At 38.8% G+C, this 19,824-nt stretch overlaps 1 protein-coding gene across 2 annotated transcripts in view; it reads left to right on the top strand.

The window, feature by feature from the left end:
- GARIN2 (golgi associated RAB2 interactor family member 2) overlaps positions 1 to 17,620 on the top strand; it is a 33,984-nt gene extending 16,364 nt beyond the window's left edge. Inside the window, exons 4-9 of one of the 2 annotated variants that reach the window (XM_082737320.1) lie at positions 1,654 to 1,853; positions 2,565 to 3,117; positions 6,939 to 7,186; positions 13,334 to 13,362; positions 15,827 to 16,980; positions 17,510 to 17,620. In XM_082737320.1, the coding sequence (XP_082593446.1) occupies positions 1,654 to 1,853; positions 2,565 to 3,117; positions 6,939 to 7,186; positions 13,334 to 13,362; positions 15,827 to 15,891 (1,095 nt within the window). In that variant the 3' untranslated portion in view covers positions 15,892 to 16,980; positions 17,510 to 17,620. The remainder of the gene's footprint in view (positions 1 to 1,653; positions 1,854 to 2,564; positions 3,118 to 6,938; positions 7,187 to 13,333; positions 13,363 to 15,826; positions 16,981 to 17,509) is intronic. The other variant, XM_082737321.1, reaches the window with a different exon arrangement.
- The last annotated feature ends 2,204 nt before the right edge of the window (positions 17,621 to 19,824 follow it).

The raw sequence follows: 19,824 nt of genomic DNA, 5'->3' as shown, positions 1-19,824 counted from the left end.
ACTGAGAAACTTTTCCTGGAGCCACCAGGAGGCCCCCCCACTGTGTCTGATTGGCTGGGCCTAGGTCACATGGCCCTGTTGAAAGCAAGCACTGGCAAGAGGATGAAACCACAATGACCAAGGTTCATCAGTATTTAACCCTTGGGCCAGAGCACCATCCCTCAGGGGCAGTACTGGATGGATTCTGGATTCTGTTAATCAGGCATGGTTCTGAGCGGGTCTTTAGTGTGGGCTACAATCTCTTTCAGAGGAGATATATATATATATATATATTTGTTTGTTTTTTAAGTGATTTTTTTGTGTTTTTGAGTTAACATACAACTGAGAAAACCACCAAGTTTTGCCCCTCTCTGGCTTCCTTCACATCCCTGTCTGGCACTTTCCAGCCTTCTTTTCTTCCAACTATCAGAGACTTTACTGGCCAAGATTCTTGGACTTTGGGATTTTGCATCTGCTGTTCTTCTGCCCGAAAAGCTCTCCTGTCCACCCAGCCAGTTTAACTCCCACCTTGTTCAGGTCTCAGCCAGAGGTCTCTTCCTCAGGGGTGATTTCTCTGACCCTGTGTCTGGGGTGTGCTGGAGCTGGCTGACTAGTAAATAAATGTTCAGAAGATTTGTGAGTCCATCATTAAACACAGACTTTATAAAAAAAATTTTAAAGATTTTATTTATTTATTTATTTGACAGAGAGAGACACAGTGAGAAAGGGAACACAAGCAGGAGGAGTGGGAGAGGGAGAAGCAGGCTCCCTACTAAGCAGGAAGCCCAATGTGGGGCTCGATCCAGGACTCTGGAATCATGACCTGGGCCAAAGGCAGACGCTTAACAACTGAGCCAACCAGACACCCCACATATTATTAAAAATTAAATCACATTGGGGCACCTGAGTGGCTCAGTGGGTTAAAACCTCTGCCTTCAGCTCAGGTCATGATCCCAGGGTCCTGGGATTGAGCCCCGAATCAGGCTCTCTGCTCAGCAGGGAGCCTGCTTCCTCCTTTCTCTCTGCCTGCCTCTCTGCCTACTTGTGATCTCTGTCTGTCAAATAAATAAATAAAAATCTTAAAAAAAAATTAAATCACATAAGCTCATATACTCAAAACTTATTTTTCCTATTATATTACTACCTTTTACTGTTTTTATGCTCTTTAGGTTACAGACAAATGTCATTGAAGACTGCTGTGAGAATCAATTGACTACACTGAATTTAAAATAAAGTTTTGTGTATATTATTATTTGTAAATTGTGTGTTACTCATCTTTTTTATCATTAAAATATATAATAAACGTGTATATCTTCCAACAGATATTTGTTACACATTTACCAGCACATCACTATTTGTATCCCCTCTTAAATCAAGTCTCTTGTTATATGCCTCACAGCACAGCACGCTGAACTTGTACTTGGTAATATTTCCTGCAATAATAATTAGTGACATACTTGTTTAATGTTCACCTTCCCTGATAGAATCCCCATGGTCCAGGGTCTGTGTCTGTCCATTCACTGTGATAATCTCCAGGAATTCACATCAGCGAGTAATGGAACAAATGCATCATCACGGTTCATTTCTCCTTTATTTCCTGCACTGCTCAGGTAAGCATAGTTGTCAGGGCCATTCACTTTAGCAGAAAACTCCTCTTCCTGTTCTCTACCCTAGGTTAACAGGAGAGGTGAATCCATTTACCTTCATAACCGAGCCAACTGGGTGACTGTAGGCATCTGCTCTTCCAGTGAAACCCGCAAGACCCCCAACGTGATGCTTCTGGCACATCTGACACCTGAAGCTCAGAAAAATACAAAATCCCTGTTTCAGAGTCTCCTGACATCTCCTTCACCGCAGAACCTGGTGCTCACCAGGTGAGTTACAAAGGGAAGAGGTTAAGGATATCTCCGAAAAGATGCTTTACCCCTGAGAAGCTGAAAATAAAAACACCAATGACATTTGCTCCAAAGGAGCATCTCATTTGCATCCTGCTACAAATGGCAAAGAATCATGTCCTTAAAGTCTGGGAAGGACAGACAAGCTGGCAGTCAAACAGGTAGTTAATTTTTTAAAATCAGACCCAAGTAACAGTAACTGAAGAGTCATTAGAAACTGGCTGTCTAGAACATGCTCTTCCTTCCCCAGCATCCCAGTTTCCATCAGAATTCACTCTGGTCTTGTCTCAAGCCACTAACTTGCCCTAGAGAAGTCACTCAAATACTCTCAGTTTTTCAGGATTAACAAAGTGGGAAAACCCCTCACAATAAACAGTTGATATTCTGATTTTTTTTTTTCCAGTTAGTCAGAGTCTTAGGAGTATAATTTGAGTGAGATAGCCCTCAGCAGCCTGGCTCCATGTACTAAAAAATCAAAGTTTTGAGGCTCAACACTAAAAGCCAGATGCAGGAACATGGTGGCCACAAGAAGGTTCTGCCCAACCCTATGCCTGCCCCAGCCCAGGCCTGTCTGGGAGAAGAGCCTGCTGTCCTTCATCTCACTCTGCAAACTGCTACACAACACAAAAGGAAAGGCCTTTCAGGAGGTCTCCAATCAGGCTCCCAGATGACCTTTGTGATTCTTTTCAGGTTCCTCCCTCTGCAGTTTGTGACCCTTTCTGTGCACGATGCTGAGAACATGCGCCTCAAAGTAAAGCTGGTGAGTGGTCGAGCCTACTACCTACAGCTCTGCGCCCCTGCGTGTAAACAAGACACCCTCTTTTGTCAGTGGGTGGAACTCATTTCCCTCTTGAATGAGGAAAAAGCCAAAATTTCCAAATTGTCAGAAGTCTCAAGCCTCTCAGGAATCACGAATAGCACCGACATCACGGGCTCGGGGGACATCATGGAGATTGCAGCGTGCACAACCCTACAGAGCCCACCCTTGTGCTTGTGTTCAGAACCTGTACGTGCTGTAGAAAGCACTGATTTCTCAGATTTCACTGATGTCACCGACGTCACTGATGTCACCGACGTCACAGATGTTCCAGAAAATGAGGACACAGAGGCCCCAGATATAAATATTGTCACAGAAGTCACAGAAGTCACAGAAGTCACAGACCTCTGTGACGACCCAAACTGCTCGGAGGTCACAGTGGTGTTTGAAAATGATGACATACTAAGGGCCAAGCAAGAGGAAAAGGTAAGGGACATAGCAGACATTCATTCCTTAATAATTAAGAATAAGAGTGATAACCAATATCACTCTTCTTGGTTAACTCCTGAATACTGCTTATCAAAATACTGTGGAATGTGCTCTGAGTAACCTAATTTTAAATAATGGGATATTAGCCTTAAGCACTGGTATAAAGGAGTTACAGGGGGTATCCTGAAAGAGGCAGGGACCATCCTTACCATCACATTTAACCCAGTATCATAAAGCTATGGTGAGGGGCGCCTGGGTGGCTCAGTGGGTTAAGCCTCTGCCTTCGGCTCTGGTCATGATCTCAGGGTCCCAGGATCGAGACCCGCATTGGGTTCTCTGCTTGGCAGGAAGCCTGTTTCCCCCTCTCCCTCTGCCTGCCTCTCCGCCTACTTGTGATCTCTGTCTGTCAAATAAATAAATAAAATCTTTAAAAAAAGGAAAGAAAGCTGTGGTGAGATGGAGGGAGCTTCGGGACCAGGGTCAGAAGACCCGGGCTGGACTCTTGCCCTGCTGCATAACTGTTTGGCCAAACCACTGGAGCTGTTTGAGCTGCATGAGTTTCCTCGTCTCCAGAACAAGGATATTAATGTCACATAAGGGCTATTTTAAGGTTCAAATGTGTATAAATGCACTACATTGAAGGATGGGGTGAAATTTCAATCGGTAAAAGTGAGGATGGAAATAGAAAAATAAAGTGCCAAAAGAAGTGAGTGGGTTTAGAAAAGGCTAGAAAGCGGAAAAACACAGCGGTATCCAAGAATGGTAGTTCAGTTCGGCTGGAGCATAATCTATGTGGAAAATATTAGGTTATAGGATTGGAAAGTTGTTTGCAAACCTTGAATGCCAAATCAAATTAAATAAAATAAAAAAGAAGTATGGACATTGCTCTCTGGGAAAACTTTAACCACAAAAAACCCTCTGTGTGAGGGAGCGAAGGAACTGTGCTTTTAGAAAGATTACTCTGATGATAGCATGGATTGTAGATAAAGGCTTAAGTTTGAGGACCTACTGCTGGAAATCCTCCATGGGGCCCATCACAGAAAAATCACAAAGGGCAAGGATAGACAGTTTACAGAAGAAGAAAACTGCCAATAAATACACTGGAGAAAGTTTAACCTCACCAGCAACCAAAGGAATGCAAACTTAGGAAAAAAGCCTATAAAACTGTTAATTGAATGAATAAAGATAGTCAGCGTTAGTTAGTAAAGGTGTGGTCAACTTGGAAGTCACATAGATTCATGGTAGAGATAAGAATTGGCCCAAACTAAAAGGACAGATCTGAACACATCCCCATTATTTTCTTCTGAGGTTGCTGCCAAAGGTACAGCCAAGAGTCCCTGGCTGGTCTGGGCTATGTGAATAGAGACCATTCCACAATGAGGAGTCCTTCCTGTCCTGCTAGTCTGATGGCAAAGAATGTTGCTTGGGCACTTGGCTTTACCAGTGGTTGGTTTACTTAGACAGCAGGATTTGTGATTATTTTCCCCATCCTTTTTTTGCTTTTGATCCCAATATTTCTCTACTCCTTGTGATGTGGGACTTGGAATAAGATTAATAGATGATACCTCTGGATATGCCATTTTTTCCTGCCTCCACCCAGTCCCTATGGAACATCATCTAGTAAAGGAGTGGGGAGTCCCAACCTTTGCATGGTTTTAGTTTTAGTGTCTTCAAACTCTCAAAATTCTGTGAGCTCTAGGTCACTGGGTTCCCCCGTAGTAAGAGAGGCATTTGAAATGACCACTATGTGAAAAAACACTTTTTTTTTTTTTTATAATATGAGTAATAAACAGTTTTTATTATAAAAAAAAAAAAAAAAAAAAAAGAATTGGCCCAAACTTTTTTGAAATCATTATAATCAAGAGCCTAGGGGCACCTGGGTGGCTCAATAGGTTAAAGCCTCTGCTTTCAAGTCACGTCATGATCCCAGGGTCGTGGGATCGAGGCCCGCATTGGGCTCTCTGCTTGGTGGGGGGTCTGCTTCATCCTCTCTCTCTGACTGCCTCTCTATCTACTTGTGATCTCTGTCTGCAACTAAATAAATAAAATCTTTTAAAAAAAATCGCCTAAAAAAGTTTATTCTCTTTGCCCCAGTGATTCCATTTCTAGGAATCTTCCTTAAGGAATTAATCAGAATGAAGAGTGAGGATTTAGCTATAAAGATGTTAATAATACTGTATATCACGTTTGTCAAAATGAAATAATGAAAATTTAAAAGGAACCTAAACACCCACCACAACGGAGTCAATAAATTGATATAAATCCATGAAGGGCAGGTGCTGTATTAATCTTTTTTAGGAGCGATCATAGTATCTGGCAAGATCATAGACAGTCAACATATTTGTTAAGTGAAAGACTACTCTGTAGTTATTAAAATTGTTGGGAAAACTTTTCTTAACCTGGAGAAATTTTCATGATTGAAAAAAGTTGAGTGAAAAATTAAATATGATCCCTATTACATAAAAATACATGTGTAAGCTCATAAGCAATGTGGGGGGGAGAAGTCATATTATTAACAGCAGCTTATTTCCAGATCGTGGAATTATAGGCAATTAATGTTTTTCCTTTTTATGCTTTTCTGTTTCCTACAATAAAATAACTTTAAATCCAAAAAAATTCAAGCAGTTTTTCACACAATTTATAATGACATGAGGAAAATGCTTTTAATAAATCAAGTGAACAATGTAGGATATAGAACTGAAATGTTATCACAAAGCAGACACATACAAAATAAAAGGACAAAAAGCCTGAATGAAGTGTGCGGTAAGAGTAGTTATTTCTGGCCAGTGGCCCCAAGAAATTAATAGTTTTCTCCCTTCCACTTTATATCTTAGAGGATCTTCTAAATGATCTATAATCAATGTGTAAATATGTGTTACTTTCATTGATGGAAAAAAAGTTTTTCCCTTAAGGAAGAAGAGTACTGTATTATTTTCCAGGGAAGTTAATAGAGGTGGTAAATGAGGCGGTGACCATGGGAGGAAGGAGGAGGTGAGAGGGGACAGTAGAGAGACACAGTGTTTAGGACCAGCTGACCCGTTGCTCAGAGGCCTAAGACAGATTCTGAGGAAGGCAGTGAGTGGCTAGAGAGGTGGTCCATTGATAGAACTCAGGAAACTAGGAGAACAGGAGAAATTTTACCGTTTTAGTTTTAGGTGTGGGTTCTAACTCTTTTGAAAAATGAACTCTTTTGCCTCAAAAAACATGACTCATGTCACCTATTAGATACTCTTTAAAAAAAAAAAGATTTATTATTTATTTGAAAGAGAGAGAGAGCATGCATAAGCAGGGGGAGGGGGAGAGAGTGAGGGGGAGAGAGGGAGAGAAGCAGACTCCCAGCCGAGCACAGAGCCTGACATGGGGCTTGATCCCAAGGCTCTGAGATCCTGACCTGAGCTGAAATCAGAAGCTGGACACTTAACTGACTGAACCACCCAGGCGCCCCCTCACCTATTTGGTACTCTTAAATTAAGAGCAACATCAGATTGGGGAGTAGGTGGCAAGGTATTTCTAGACAACCTTCTTTGCCCCAACAATTCAGAAAAAGGAAATGATGTAATTAAGTACTAATATTCTGGGGTAAGCTGACAGGGTTGTACCCAAACACATGAGCTTCTGAATTTGCGGTGTCAAGTCCCAGACTATCAGCTTCCACACAACACCAAGCCTCATTCCCTCAACCTTGCACTTGTGAACTTGAGGGCACCCAGTAGATACAGAATGAAATGATTGCTGTATTAGGTGTTTTTGCTCCATAAATTATCTATTTTTGTGCAATGCTCTCCTGTTACCTAATTCACTGCTATTTATTTTCAAAGGAAAAAATGGAAAACACTCTGAAGCCTGGGTGTCTACGAGATACAAAAATTAAGAACGAGTTCAGAGAACCCTCAAAACATGTCACCATCTCAAATGTAACGCTGACTTTCCAAGGTGAACGATGTTTTCATACTACCTTGACCCAAGAAGAAAGTGACACGAGTTCATCCAACCAGCTGAGCGCCAGATCCTCTGAAATAAGGACAACTGAACTTAAAAGCCTAGCTCTCAAGGCTGAAGAATCCAGGTATGTGAGGTGGGGAAACGCCCGGGTGCTAAGACGTGAGGTAACATGAGTAAGTGTATGCGCTAACGTCTCTGCTGCTCTGGCATTTGTTACTGAAGATTCTCAGCTATAGCTATGATGTAATCGAATGATGACCCAGTCGTCTCTTCATTCTCCACATTTGGTTTTAACCTTGCCTAATTTTTATCCTCCTGTCAACTTCTCACACCCTTCAGTTCATATTCTAGGCTCTCTGGTGTCAACTGCATGTGTTGAAGAATATAGGATAGAAGCAGAGTGTCCACATTTGGAGTAAAGGCACTCTCTCCCAGAGTGACTATGGGCACTCCTGCTTTTACTTTATACTTCTCTCCATGTTCTCTACATACTTCTTATGCTTTTCTACATTTCCAACAAATAACTTCATCATCAAAAAAAAAATACTTTCATAATTTTATTTATTCTTTTTAAAGATTTACTTATTTAATATTTTAAATAGAGAGTGCAGGTGGGGGAGGGGTAGAAGGAGAGGGAGAGAGAAAGAGAGAATCCTGGAGCAGAACCCCCTCACCCCCCACCTCCCCACAACCCCCCACCCCCAGCTGAGCACAGAGCCTGACTCACGCCTCTGTCTCACAACCTTGAGATCATGACCAGAGCTGAAATCAAGCATTGGATGCCCAACCTACTGAGCCACCCAGGTGCCCCTGTTTTCATCATTTTAATACTCAAGTGCAAGCTGAATATGTGAGAGAACTGTTGTATTATAAAGACAAAAGTTAATCCAGTCATTTCAATGTAACACTTGAAAAGAAACCACAGAAACACCTAGAGATTTAAATGTTTACTTGAGCAAGAATGAAATAGGGAATGTAATGAATTATGTCTAAAATCATTTTAAGTATAAAGAACAAACAGGAGAAAAAAATTTTTTAAAAAAGAAAGAAATGAGAAAGATTAAAAGTAATTTGAAGTGCTACAGAGTTTGGTTGATTCTTCAAAAAGAATGACAAAACAGGCAAACCACTGGACAACTCTTTTAAAAAAATTAAAAAATTAGGGACGCCTGGGTGGCTCTAGGTGTCTGCCTTCGGCTCAGGTCATGATCCCAGGGTCCTGGGATCGAGCCCCACATGGGCTTCCTGCTCAGCGGGGGGTCTGCTGCTCCCTCTCCTCCCTGCTCATGCTTTCTCTCCCTCTGTTTCTCTCTCTCCCAAATAAGTAAATAGAATCCTCAAATAAATAAATGAATAATAAAATTAGAAATTTAAAAGGTCATCATCATGAGAACAATAGTAAAATGTTACTGAGAAAGATTATATACAAGTTTTCTTCAATAACTTTGAAACCCCAAGTTAAATAAATGACTTCAACAAAAAGGCAAGGAGGAAAACTGGCACTTGAGAACAGAAAAAATTTATCCAAGAGCTCCCATTAAAGAAAAAAAACACAGCTGTGACTTTTACTGGACAGTGTTTTAGACACTCTAAGAATTACCTCTATTTAATGTAAAGTTTTCTTTTAAATATAGAAAAATTACGTTATATTCTCCTAATTTTTTGAAGCAAATAATTTGTCCGGATTATAAAGCCGGAAAGACAACACAAGAAAGAAAAGTCTCGATTAATCTTCCTTAAGACAATATATGGTAAATTCATAGAATCTTAGCATGCAAAACGTAGCGAGCTTAATACAAAATTAAGGAAATATAATTTCCTTAATATAAAATTAAGGAAACTGTCAGTATAAGTCATTATTTGAAAGAAAAGCAGAAAAAAATCATAGATACTTAAATACATTTGAGAGACTTTGATATTCTTTTTTTTTTTAAGATTTTTTTTTTATTTATTTACTTGAAAGACAGAGATCACAAGTAGGCAGAGGCAGACAGAGAGAGAGGAGGAAGCAGACTCCCTGCTGAGCAGAGAGCCCTATGTGGGGCTTGATCCCAGGACCGTGGGATCATGACCTGAGCGGAAAGCAGAGGCTTTAACCCACTGAGCCACCCAGGCGCCCCGAGACTTTGATATTCTTGATAAAGATCCACAAAATGCAGAAGAGTTCTCCTTCAGCACAGTGAAAAATATTTATTCCAAACCAGAGCCAAAATTGTTTTTAAAGAAGAAATTCTAGAATTGTGCTACTTAAAACTTAGAACAAATTAAGGATGTTCTTATTAACATTTCTATGTGATATAATATAAGGGAGTCTAGCAGTTGCAATAGAACAAAGAAATATGATGGATAAATAAGAGGTTTTTTTAAAAAAATCACTCTTTGCAAATGGAAATTTGTATTTAGAAAATTTGAGAATCAACAAATATCTTGGTTTGTAAACAGTTTTAGGAAGGTCACAGATTATAAGATAAACTCACAAAATATTGTTCATTTCATGATTTTTATTAACAAACAAAAAAATGCACTGAAAAAGAATGTATTTTTCAAAAGCAGCAATAAAATTCAGATATTTAGTGAGAGTGATAAGAGACCTGTATATATGGAATTATAAAACTCTAATGGCAGAAGCACAAGATGACCTCAATAACGAAAATAAAGCTCTCTATCTGGGCAGCTATATTTAAGACAACAGAGATGACAAGGCCTAAATTAATTTATAAATTTAATACAGTACCAATGATCTAAATAGCATATCTCAGAGAAATTATACAATTATAGAAAGTATGTGGAAAAAATAGGGGTAAGAATCTCAAGGAAACCACTGGGGCTGGAAAATGTCTAGAGGTTATATAAAACCTTAAGCCATATTATAATTAAATGGCCACCAGTGAAAAGTTTAGGATATAGAAATTATGATAGTAAAATAGATTCAAACTGATAGAGGTCTGAAAGAAACATGAGAAAAAGCAAAACTCTAGAATATGTTGGTTAAAGATCTATGCTGTACTACAAAAAATAATTTCAGATATTTTAAAACTAAAATAAACTAGAAGAAAATGGAATGGTTGAATTGCTTCAGTAGCAGAAGAAAGATCACTTTCCCTTTGAAATAACAAAAGATATTTTCGATAGCAAAGTTTGATCCATTCATTCAATAATATTAACTGAGCACTTTGTGTTAGGCACTAGGGGTACAGCTGTGAAAACAAGTCAGAGGCTCTTTCATTCTAGTGGAGAATATAGATCACACACAAACAAAATACATTATGCCAGCTGGAATGTACTGTGATAAAAACAAAAATGAGTTACAGACTAGAAACAGGGATTTGAGGAGGAGGAAGGATATCTCTCAGTGGTCAGGGACAGCTTCTCTGAGGAAGGGCAGAGGTCTGAAAGAAGGGTGGAGCTCTTAGGGAACAGAGTTCCAGGCCAATTGATTATCTAACAATTATAAACATCTATCTCCCAAAAATCATTTTAAGTAAAGGAATACATAACAGTGGAACAAGGAAAGAGTAACTAGATGATCTATAATAGTTTTACCTCCAGAGCTAGATATAGCTGATGGGAATTTGTAAAGGATCCAATTAGCAAAGGGGTTAAAGTTATGAGTAGAAAATTTCCTCCAGAAGACAAACACTTAACAAGGAATCAATCTCACTAATAATTAAAGAAATATAAGTTAAGCAATTACCAGTTGGCTTTCAATTAGATGTTAACTGTAACACTGAGTGGGTCACTATAAATGGTGGGAACTTTCTCAAGAGTGATGGCAATTCACACTACAAATGATTATTCAGCTTGACTTAAAGGAACATGTGTCAAAGAAGTAATTCAAAAGGGAAAATAACATAATTGAACACATGTTTTATAGTTAAAACCTGAAAACAATCCAAACCATGACTGGTGGAAGAAAAGCTAACCAGAAAATATTATGTTAATTTAGTGAAACAGCAGATCCCCATTAGGAAAAGAATAGAGAATTTCAGTAAAAGACCTATATGATTAAAAAGGAACTGCAAGCTAGAAAAGTGAAATTCTGAAAAATGTATATACAATGGTATTTTATTTCTACAAAAGGATGATAAGAAACCACAGTGCTTGGGCATAGTTGGTGATTAATTAATATATGTTGTAGCTATTGATAGACATTTCCATTAAACTTTTATTGTACATAACCATTATTATGATTACATGAATGTTTTAAAATCAAAACTGATGCTAGGAGGCATTAATTAGAGCATTAATTGGAAGACATAGCAGCTAGAGAATGAGCTTTGCTTTCAGACAACCCTGGGTTCAAATCCTGCTTCCTCTATTTTGGGGCAAGTTAAATTAATTTTTGTCAGACCTCAATTTCCTCATTTGTAACTAAACACAAAGAGGATTTACAAACAAAGCGAAAAACAAATTTTGGCTCCAAGCAATCCTCTTAAGCCCAACTTAATCAAGGATGGATTCTTTTTTATTGCATATTTGCATCTGGAACATAATTACCAGCTAGAGCCTAATTTGAGAATCTTCATTATTAATGAAAGATGTTATATCTAAGAACAGAATGGAGTTCAGTTTATTCCTTGGATGTTTGTAGGGTTAAGACAATACCCTGTGAAAGTGATAAGTAATTTCTTTCTATTTCTCTTCTCCAAGACCATGGATTTCAGTGACGTTTTATAATGGTATACTTTGGGAAAATGAAAAAGAAAAATTAAAGGATGACCTTGTTGAATATTTTTATCTTCAGACTTATTAGTATTTACAATGTAAATTTAACAGTTTCAATATAGATGAGTGAAAGACTACAGAGACATCTATAATATCACTTTAGGTCCTTTAAAAGTGAAGGATTTACTTTATGGAGCATTTATATTCCCTCTCATACCCTGACAATAGTGCTACTACGACTCTTCCCTTTGTTTTAAAGAGGATAATGTCAGGCGTCACTTTAATTTGCACCTATTTTTTTAAAGTACATTTACTTAATATTTCCCAGTCTCTGAAAAACTTTTATCGGTAAGCTCAACCTTCATGTCAATCACCAGACCTATTTGGTGATGGCTACATGAACACTTATTTGCCAGCTCCTTAGAAAATTACTAATTTAACCTCTATTTCAGAAAGATCCATTGTAGACCTCAACCTGGATTTCTTTGCCAGGTCCCTTTTTTTTTGAAGATTTTATTTATTTACTTGACAGAGAAATCACAAGTAGGCAGAGAGGCAAGCAGAGAGAGAGGCAGGGAAGCAGGCTCCCCGCTGAGCAGAGAGCCCAATGCGGGCTCAATCCCAAGACCCTGAGATCACCACCCGAGCCGAAGGCAGAGGCTTAACCCACTGAGTCACCCAGGTGCCCTTGCCAGGTCCCTTAAAATGGATCCTAATTATGTCTTTATACATTAATCTGGGAAGCTATTGTATGAGGGTAACTATTCTTCCCAAGTGTTTTGTTTTACTCGAACAGAAATGCTTCCAAAAAATGTATTGAAATTGTAGCCAAGAAACAAAGATTTGGTGAAAATTAAATGACTGAAGTTTGTGTTTCAGATGCTAATGAGGTTAAGAAAACAAGTATTTTCATTATTATTATTAACTTTATAAAAATCAGGAATGCAGAAAATTTCTTTATCCAAAGGCATTTCTGAAAGTGAAATGATCTGAAAAACTGACAGCTAGCCTCTTATTTGATCCAGTGAACTATAAGAAATGCAGTTACTTGAGTAAATAGCTGGGCATGTTATTTGCCTGCAAAATTTCCTAATGCTGTCACCCTCCCATCAGGGCCTTAGCGATTATGATGAAGAAGCCAGCAGAGGTGGGCACCTTCTAACCCCAGGCATCCAGAATCTTGCCCACGTCTCTATGAGAACCTATATTCCCACCACAAGAGACTCTACGTAAACCCCTGATTAGCAGTAATTAGCTCAGTCTCAGCCTCAAATGAGTTTTTAGACACGGGAGAGGCAGTAGGAAGGTGATGCCCACAGCCTCACGGAGTGCCAGGTGATAAAGAAAATAAAAATAGGTATTGTGTTATTATATACTATTCACTTCTATGGCTTTTACAGGTTGGGTAGCTGGCATGTTAACAGAAATGTAGGTAAATTTTACTCTAAAATGTGTTATTAGGTAATACCTTAGGCTTGCTAAACATGTTTCATTACTACCTACAAAGCATTCAGAGAATGGCCAGTTATCTCATACCTAGTCATTCTCTTCTAAATATTTGTGGTTACACTGGCAAAATTTTGAAATGTGCTGTTTGCTTTTATAGGAGCATGAGAACTGACTCGGTCACCTCAGGTATGGAATGAATCCCTCTACGTTTCTTTGTGGCCTCTGGTATCCAGGAGTCACCTCTGGGTGCAGGAACAGAGTAGTTAAGAGCGAAGGAATGCGGCTGGATGTTTTAGTGCATTCCCTTTGCTCCACTCCGAGAGTCCCACAGTGCAGGAAAGCTTGTCTGCATACTATCTCTCAAGGAGTAGGCATCACAGTACTTTTGTCTGTCTGGGCAGAGTACTGAATCCGACTCACTGGGTAGGAGCCACTCCCAGACCAGCTCTGCAGGCAGAACCCCAACAACAGGGCCTTTTGTCCTTGCTGATTTGGAAGGGGAGTGGTCTACAACCAAATTTCTTGGTAAATCTAAACTCATCTAGCCCCTCTTTCCTTCTTTCTTGTGTCTTTGGCCTCTGCTTGTTTACCTATTCTCATGACTCAGGATCTTTTGACTTCTTAACAAGTTTTTGACACAGGAGTTGTCCTATAGGCAGCAGTGGACATTGTGTCCTCTTGCTTGCTACTGACCCACCTCTCAACTACTGTCTACATCAGGGGTTGGGGAGGGATGGGCCTCAGCTCCAGTCATACGCATCAAAGAACATCATGGAAGAAACAGAGAGGCCCATTTCACTGGACTTAAATGAAAAGAAAAAAATATTTCTTCTTTAAAACCCAAGACCATGGGAAGGGAATTCTTAGTCACATTTGCGAGAGTCCAACCCAAAAAGAAGCAAACAGTTAGAGGATAGGTGTTTCTATCAGTGGGATTTTTGTCTGTAGGCCTTCCCACTGGGCTTTAGTGTCCAAAAGTACCAGGTGAACTTCACTGAGATGTGGTTTTACAGTCTAACCTACAGTACTGAACCTTAAAACACTGTAAGGAAATGCCATCATAGTTTAGAAGAAAAATGTAAAGTCTCCTTTGCAGTATATAGAATTTTCACCTATCAATTCCTACTCCAAATTTTATTTCAAAAAGAAATCGCAGTTAATTGTTAGAATTAGAAATTCCAGAGATGTCCAACAGGCAAGCATTTTCTTCTTGCTTCCTAAAAGCAAGGATTAGTCGTGCAGCAGCCTTATCACTAATAGTTAATTAGCATGTTAGCATGTAATTAGTACAATAGCATATAACATACATCCCAAAGCACTAGTTGTTCAAGCCTTGGGAATTTGAAATTAATGTAGAATGCTGATTTAGTTTCATTCTATATGTGACTGATTCTTTCACCTGTCTTCTGGCACAAACTCAATTTTGTTCAAATGAACAAGAATTTGATGCCCATCTAGTATATCTGAGGCTCTGTAGAGAGATTAAAAATAGGTAACAGGACATTGTCAGGCCTCAAGACATGAGCATAAATAACATAAAGTGGAATCTTATGGGTGCTTTAAGAGAAGAAAGTGGAGTGCCTAGTTTTAGCTCAAGAGAGAAAATCATGAAAGATTTCTGAAGGAAGGAGACAGTCTCTGAGTTAGGAAAGGGAAATAAGAGTATCCTGGATATTAGTGTGAGCAAAATCAAAGAATAGGACCATGCTGGGCATATTCCATGTAGGAATAGTGAGAGAGGCCACTGGAAAGCTAACAGGAGCCAGATTCCGGAAATCTTGAGCCATGCTGGGCAGTTTGGAAAGTACAGTTCAGTAGGGAAGGAGGAGCCACTGGAAAACAGAACTAACAAAATTAGTGCTGTATTTTGGAATGATTACTCTAACCGCCATCTCTAAGAGACCCTGAGGAGGCTACAGATAGGAAGTCATTAGAATCGTCCAGGGTGAAAGGTGCCAAAGTCTTGAACCAGGTGTAAAGGAGTCGGACGGCAACAAGGACATGAATATGTAGTTAGCAAAGTTTGTTGACTGACTACCTGTGGGGACAAAAACAAACAAACCACAACAAACAAAGCTAAACAAACCTGAGGATGACAGTTTGGGAAACAACATAAGCAGGAGGTAATGAGTCCATGATACATGCTGAGAAAAGGAATTCCAGGAAATCTGGAAGGAAACTATGAAGAAACCAGCTGTTAAATACTTCATCTAAATGAAAAGTCCCAGGTTTGAGTTCTAAATGCACTTCCTCTGTTCCACGGGTGTGAGGTCTCTGGACCTCAAGCTTCTTCAGCTATCAAATATGTATGCATATAGATGAGGAATCTATATGTGCATGTTTAGCTGTCCCAAGGCCCTCTCAGCTGCTATGATGTCATAAGCTGATACGTGTGGGGTCCTGGTGACCCCTCTTTGTATATTCAGCAGGCAGCTTGAAATCAGGTTCTGGAAATCGGGAGCTAAGCAAAGATACAGCCGACATGCAGTGAACTTCCGCTCTCAGCTTGTTAAATCTCAAGGGTGGTACAATGTACAAATTTAGCTTGCAGTTGTCACAAAGTATTAATTATTTTCCCCCTTTGTTTTCTTTCACATACTTCCTCATTCTTCCCACTTCTCTCTCTGTCTTCCCATGTTTCCTGACTTAGGCTTACATAGTTTTTCCATTTTCCCTCTGATTAGCATTTCCTTACCTGTTGCCACACTCCTCTGAATCACTTCTTTCCCCTTTCATACTTACTTACTCACATTTTCCACTTCCTACCCCAAGAAGAGCAAAGATTAGTAGAATCTTACTTCCTTGTCCCTGGAATTTAGACTGAATGTAGATGAAAAATGAGTCGGTGAATCTGATTTCTATTCCAGGCAGTTCCCGTAGCAATTAAACAAAACAAAACAAAACCAAAAAAATGGTACCATTAACCTATTCAGGTTCACCATCACCCAACTCCTTTACACCCATGCCTGGGGACCATGGTCTCTTATTCATGTCTCAAATCTCTCAGCAGTTTGACACTTTGCTCCTTTCTGAGTAAGGCTTCATCAAGGGGCATTACGCACATACTCTTTTTATGACAAGGCTACAAGGCATAGTTCAGGCTGACACTGTCTCTCTGGATCTGGGCCCACTGCTCCCTTTTCTTGACTTTTAATTTCTTACCTATCTAGGTATTACTCACCTTAGCTCTGCTGATCTCTTTGTGGGAAGCCCAAATTTAGGTTTACCTATGGTCCAATGTTATTTTCCCAAGATGGTAGGCAATTGGACAAAAGACAGAGAGCTGAGAAAGACCACAGGGGAAAATTGCTTATGAAATCTGGGGCATGTGCTCTCCATCCAAACCCATCTTTCTTTTCCACTTTTCTCTGAACTATTGCAAATCAAATTCCTTGAAATCCTAAATAGCCAGGTTCAGTCTCTGTTTATGAAACACCGTCTAAAAAGAGAAAGGGTGGGGGGACCCCAAAAGGGAAGCTGTTTGTGAAATCTAACAATGGGCTCCATTGGAAAGAATAAAGACATTTTTTTTTAATTTAAGACCAAATTAAGTTGTCTCTCCTACTGTGCTTTTTTTCTCTCCTGCTTCTGGCTTTTTCCTTTCTTCCTCACTTCCCTCTCTCTTTTCCACTTTCCCCACTATTTTTCATTTGCCCTCTGGCTCCCTCCTCTTATGTCAATCTACTTCCCTCAATCTCATGCCTTATGTGTGTCCCCTTTTCTCAGGGGAATGGATGTGAGGAAAGGAAAGTAAAACAGGAAAAGAAAAGGCCAATGGGAAAAAACATGTAAGACAACCAAAAGGTAATTTTTTTTTTTTTACAATTATAAATCACTGTAGCTATAAAGGTCAGATATAACGCTTGCACAAAAAGTTGTCAACAAATTGAATCTTTGAGCAGGGAATCTTATTACTTCTATTGTAGTAACAATAGAGGTGGAATGGGATGTTGAGGGTCTGCTGTAGTTTCTGCCCTAGAATCTTCCAAGGATCAAAAGGTAATATCAGCACAGGGGTTAGAGCCGCCCAGACACTCCAGAAATAGCTGTTAAAAACAAAAATTTTAAGAAATTAAGGAGTTTCCTTTAACATCACTTCAATATCTAGATTTCAAAAATGAGATCTTATCCGTCCAGAGGATCTTTATTGTTAGAATAAGAAAAGCTATATTAAAGATGCAATTTTACTTATTTCAATCACTTATTTTACTCATATGTAGTTTTTAATGTTTTTATACTTACCAGTAATAACTTTTAAAATATTCTGTATTCTGTATTTTTAGACCTTTGAATTGAACTGACTTTTCCTTTTTTTTTTTTTTTTTTTTGTTAGATAAATACAAACTACTAAACTAAAAAACAAGCATGGCTCAAGAAATAACAACCAACACAAGAGGAAAAAAAAAGCAGTGGCTTCCATGTGGCAGAAATAAAGGCTACTACTAATCAATCACTGAGCATTTAAGTTCATGCTAATCTAACTTAAATCTTGGCTATTATAATTGTGGATATCAATTTTAAAGGAAGGTAGAGAAATAGAACTATTAAGGTTTTCAATTCATAAACTCAATTTTTATCTGTAGAGCTTCTTTTCTTTGGGGTTGTTGGATAAATTTGTTACTCTCTTTGGTTTTCCTTTTCTCACTTGGACCTTAACCCAACACCTTGTTGTTTCTAACATTAAGCACTGTAAGGTTCTTGATGGTGGGGACTGTGTTCATTCTTTGTGTTTTAAGTGTTGAGCACCTGACCTGAGAGAGAATTTGCTGAATCAGTGAATGCCATTTCCAAACAGGATTTTAAAAACATCTACTCCTTTTTTTTAGATGATTTTATTTATTTATTTATTTATTTGACAGAGAGAGATAGAGAGAGAGAGCGAGAGCGAGCACATGTAGGCAGAGAGGCAGGCAGAGGGAGAGGGGGAAGCAGGCTCCCCTCTGAGCAGAGAGCCCCATGCAAGGTTTGATCCCAGAACGCTGAGATCATGACCTGAGCTGAAGGCAGAGGCTTAACTCACTGAGCCACCCAGGCGCCCCACTTCTACTCCTTTAAATATAGAAGAAGAACTATACATGGTCCCCATCCAAAGAATAATTTGGATTTTTAAAAGCCACCACTTATTCCTTTTCAAAAAGCTGCCAGTCGTTCTACCATGTGCTTTGTGTGCCTTCTCAAGCTTCACAACAATCTGAAGGGTGTTATTACTTTCCTGTTTTACAAACAGACGGTGAAAGTGGAGTTACAGAGGTTAAGTTACTTGTTCAAAACAATGCAGCTAGGGAAAAAAGATATATATAGATATCTATTTCAAATTTCACACTAATAGCAAATAGTACTGGTATTTCTACTCTGACCTGAGTCACAGCAAGGAATAAGTCTCAGCTCCATCTTCTCCTTCCCATCCCACAGACAAACCTCTAGAAATATATGGTAGCAACCGGGTATATGTCACCACTGAGCACTTGAAACGTGGCTGGTTCAATGGAGAAACTGAATTTTAAATCTCTTTTAATTTTAATTAATTCAAATCTAACTTTAAAAATTGAAGCAGTGTTGAATATTTTTTGCATTAAACATCAACGTGTTGTTTTGGTAAGGCTACATTTTTTTTTCACTTCAGCTGCTGAAAATTTAGCATCTGAATTGAGATATACTTTTAGTATAACATATACAGCAGATATTGCAGGGTTGGTATAAAAAAATAGCAAAATAACCCAATAATTATATTGATAATGTGTTAAATTATAATATTTTGGATGGATCAGGTTAAAATTTATAAATTAATTTCATCTGTTTCCTTGTAATTTCTTAGCTAGCTGTGAAATAATATCTCACAAAATTACTTATGTGACTCACATCATATTTCTGTTGGACAGGAAAATCCTCTACCTTTGGCCCACATTCCCAGGGAACTCCTCCTCCTCCTTTCTTTGCTCCAAAGATGAAAAGGATTTTTTTCCCATTTCCACAATCAAGAGTAAAATAGGAGTTTTCCACGCAACCTTTATGGGATCACCATTAGGGCCATTTTTAAGTTATGGGTATATATAAACCAACAGTTTCTAATTTGGAGATGGCTGTCTCATAATAGAAAATGTCTCCTTGAGAGAGATTATCTGGAACAAATTGATTCTGTGCTGAAGAAAATCACAACTAAGACTATTATTACCTAGTAACGGAGTCTGTCAAGAAGCAGTGCCAGTCCACACCAAGTGTAGATGACTATGTGGAACAATTAGATCTCTCATACATCATGGTAGCTAAACAACCACTTTGGAAAACAGGAAGTTTCTTACAAAGTTAAGACATCATATCATATGACCAAACAATTCTATAGATATTTACTCAGGAAAAACTAAAACGTGTTCATAAGACATATGTTCAAAACAAGATTTGTACACAAATGTCCGTAGTTTTGTTCATAATAGCCCCACATCTGGAAACACCCTGAATGCTCACCGACAGGTCAATGTTTCAACAAGCTGTGGTATATCCATACAGTGTACATGTAGTATATTCCTACTACCTAATAACAATAAAAAACAAATAGTGCAACAACAACACAAATGACTCTTAGAAACATCCTACTGAGGGAAATAAGTCAGATATAAAAAGAAAACATTAGGGCACCTTGCTGGCTCAGTC

Source organism: Mustela nivalis, assembly GCF_964662115.1.
Source record: "Mustela nivalis genome assembly, chromosome: 6".
In the NCBI taxonomy this organism is placed as follows: domain Eukaryota; kingdom Metazoa; phylum Chordata; class Mammalia; order Carnivora; family Mustelidae; genus Mustela; species Mustela nivalis.
The sequence above is the reverse complement of the archived record's forward strand: the minus strand, read 5'-3'. Positions and strand labels throughout refer to the sequence as shown.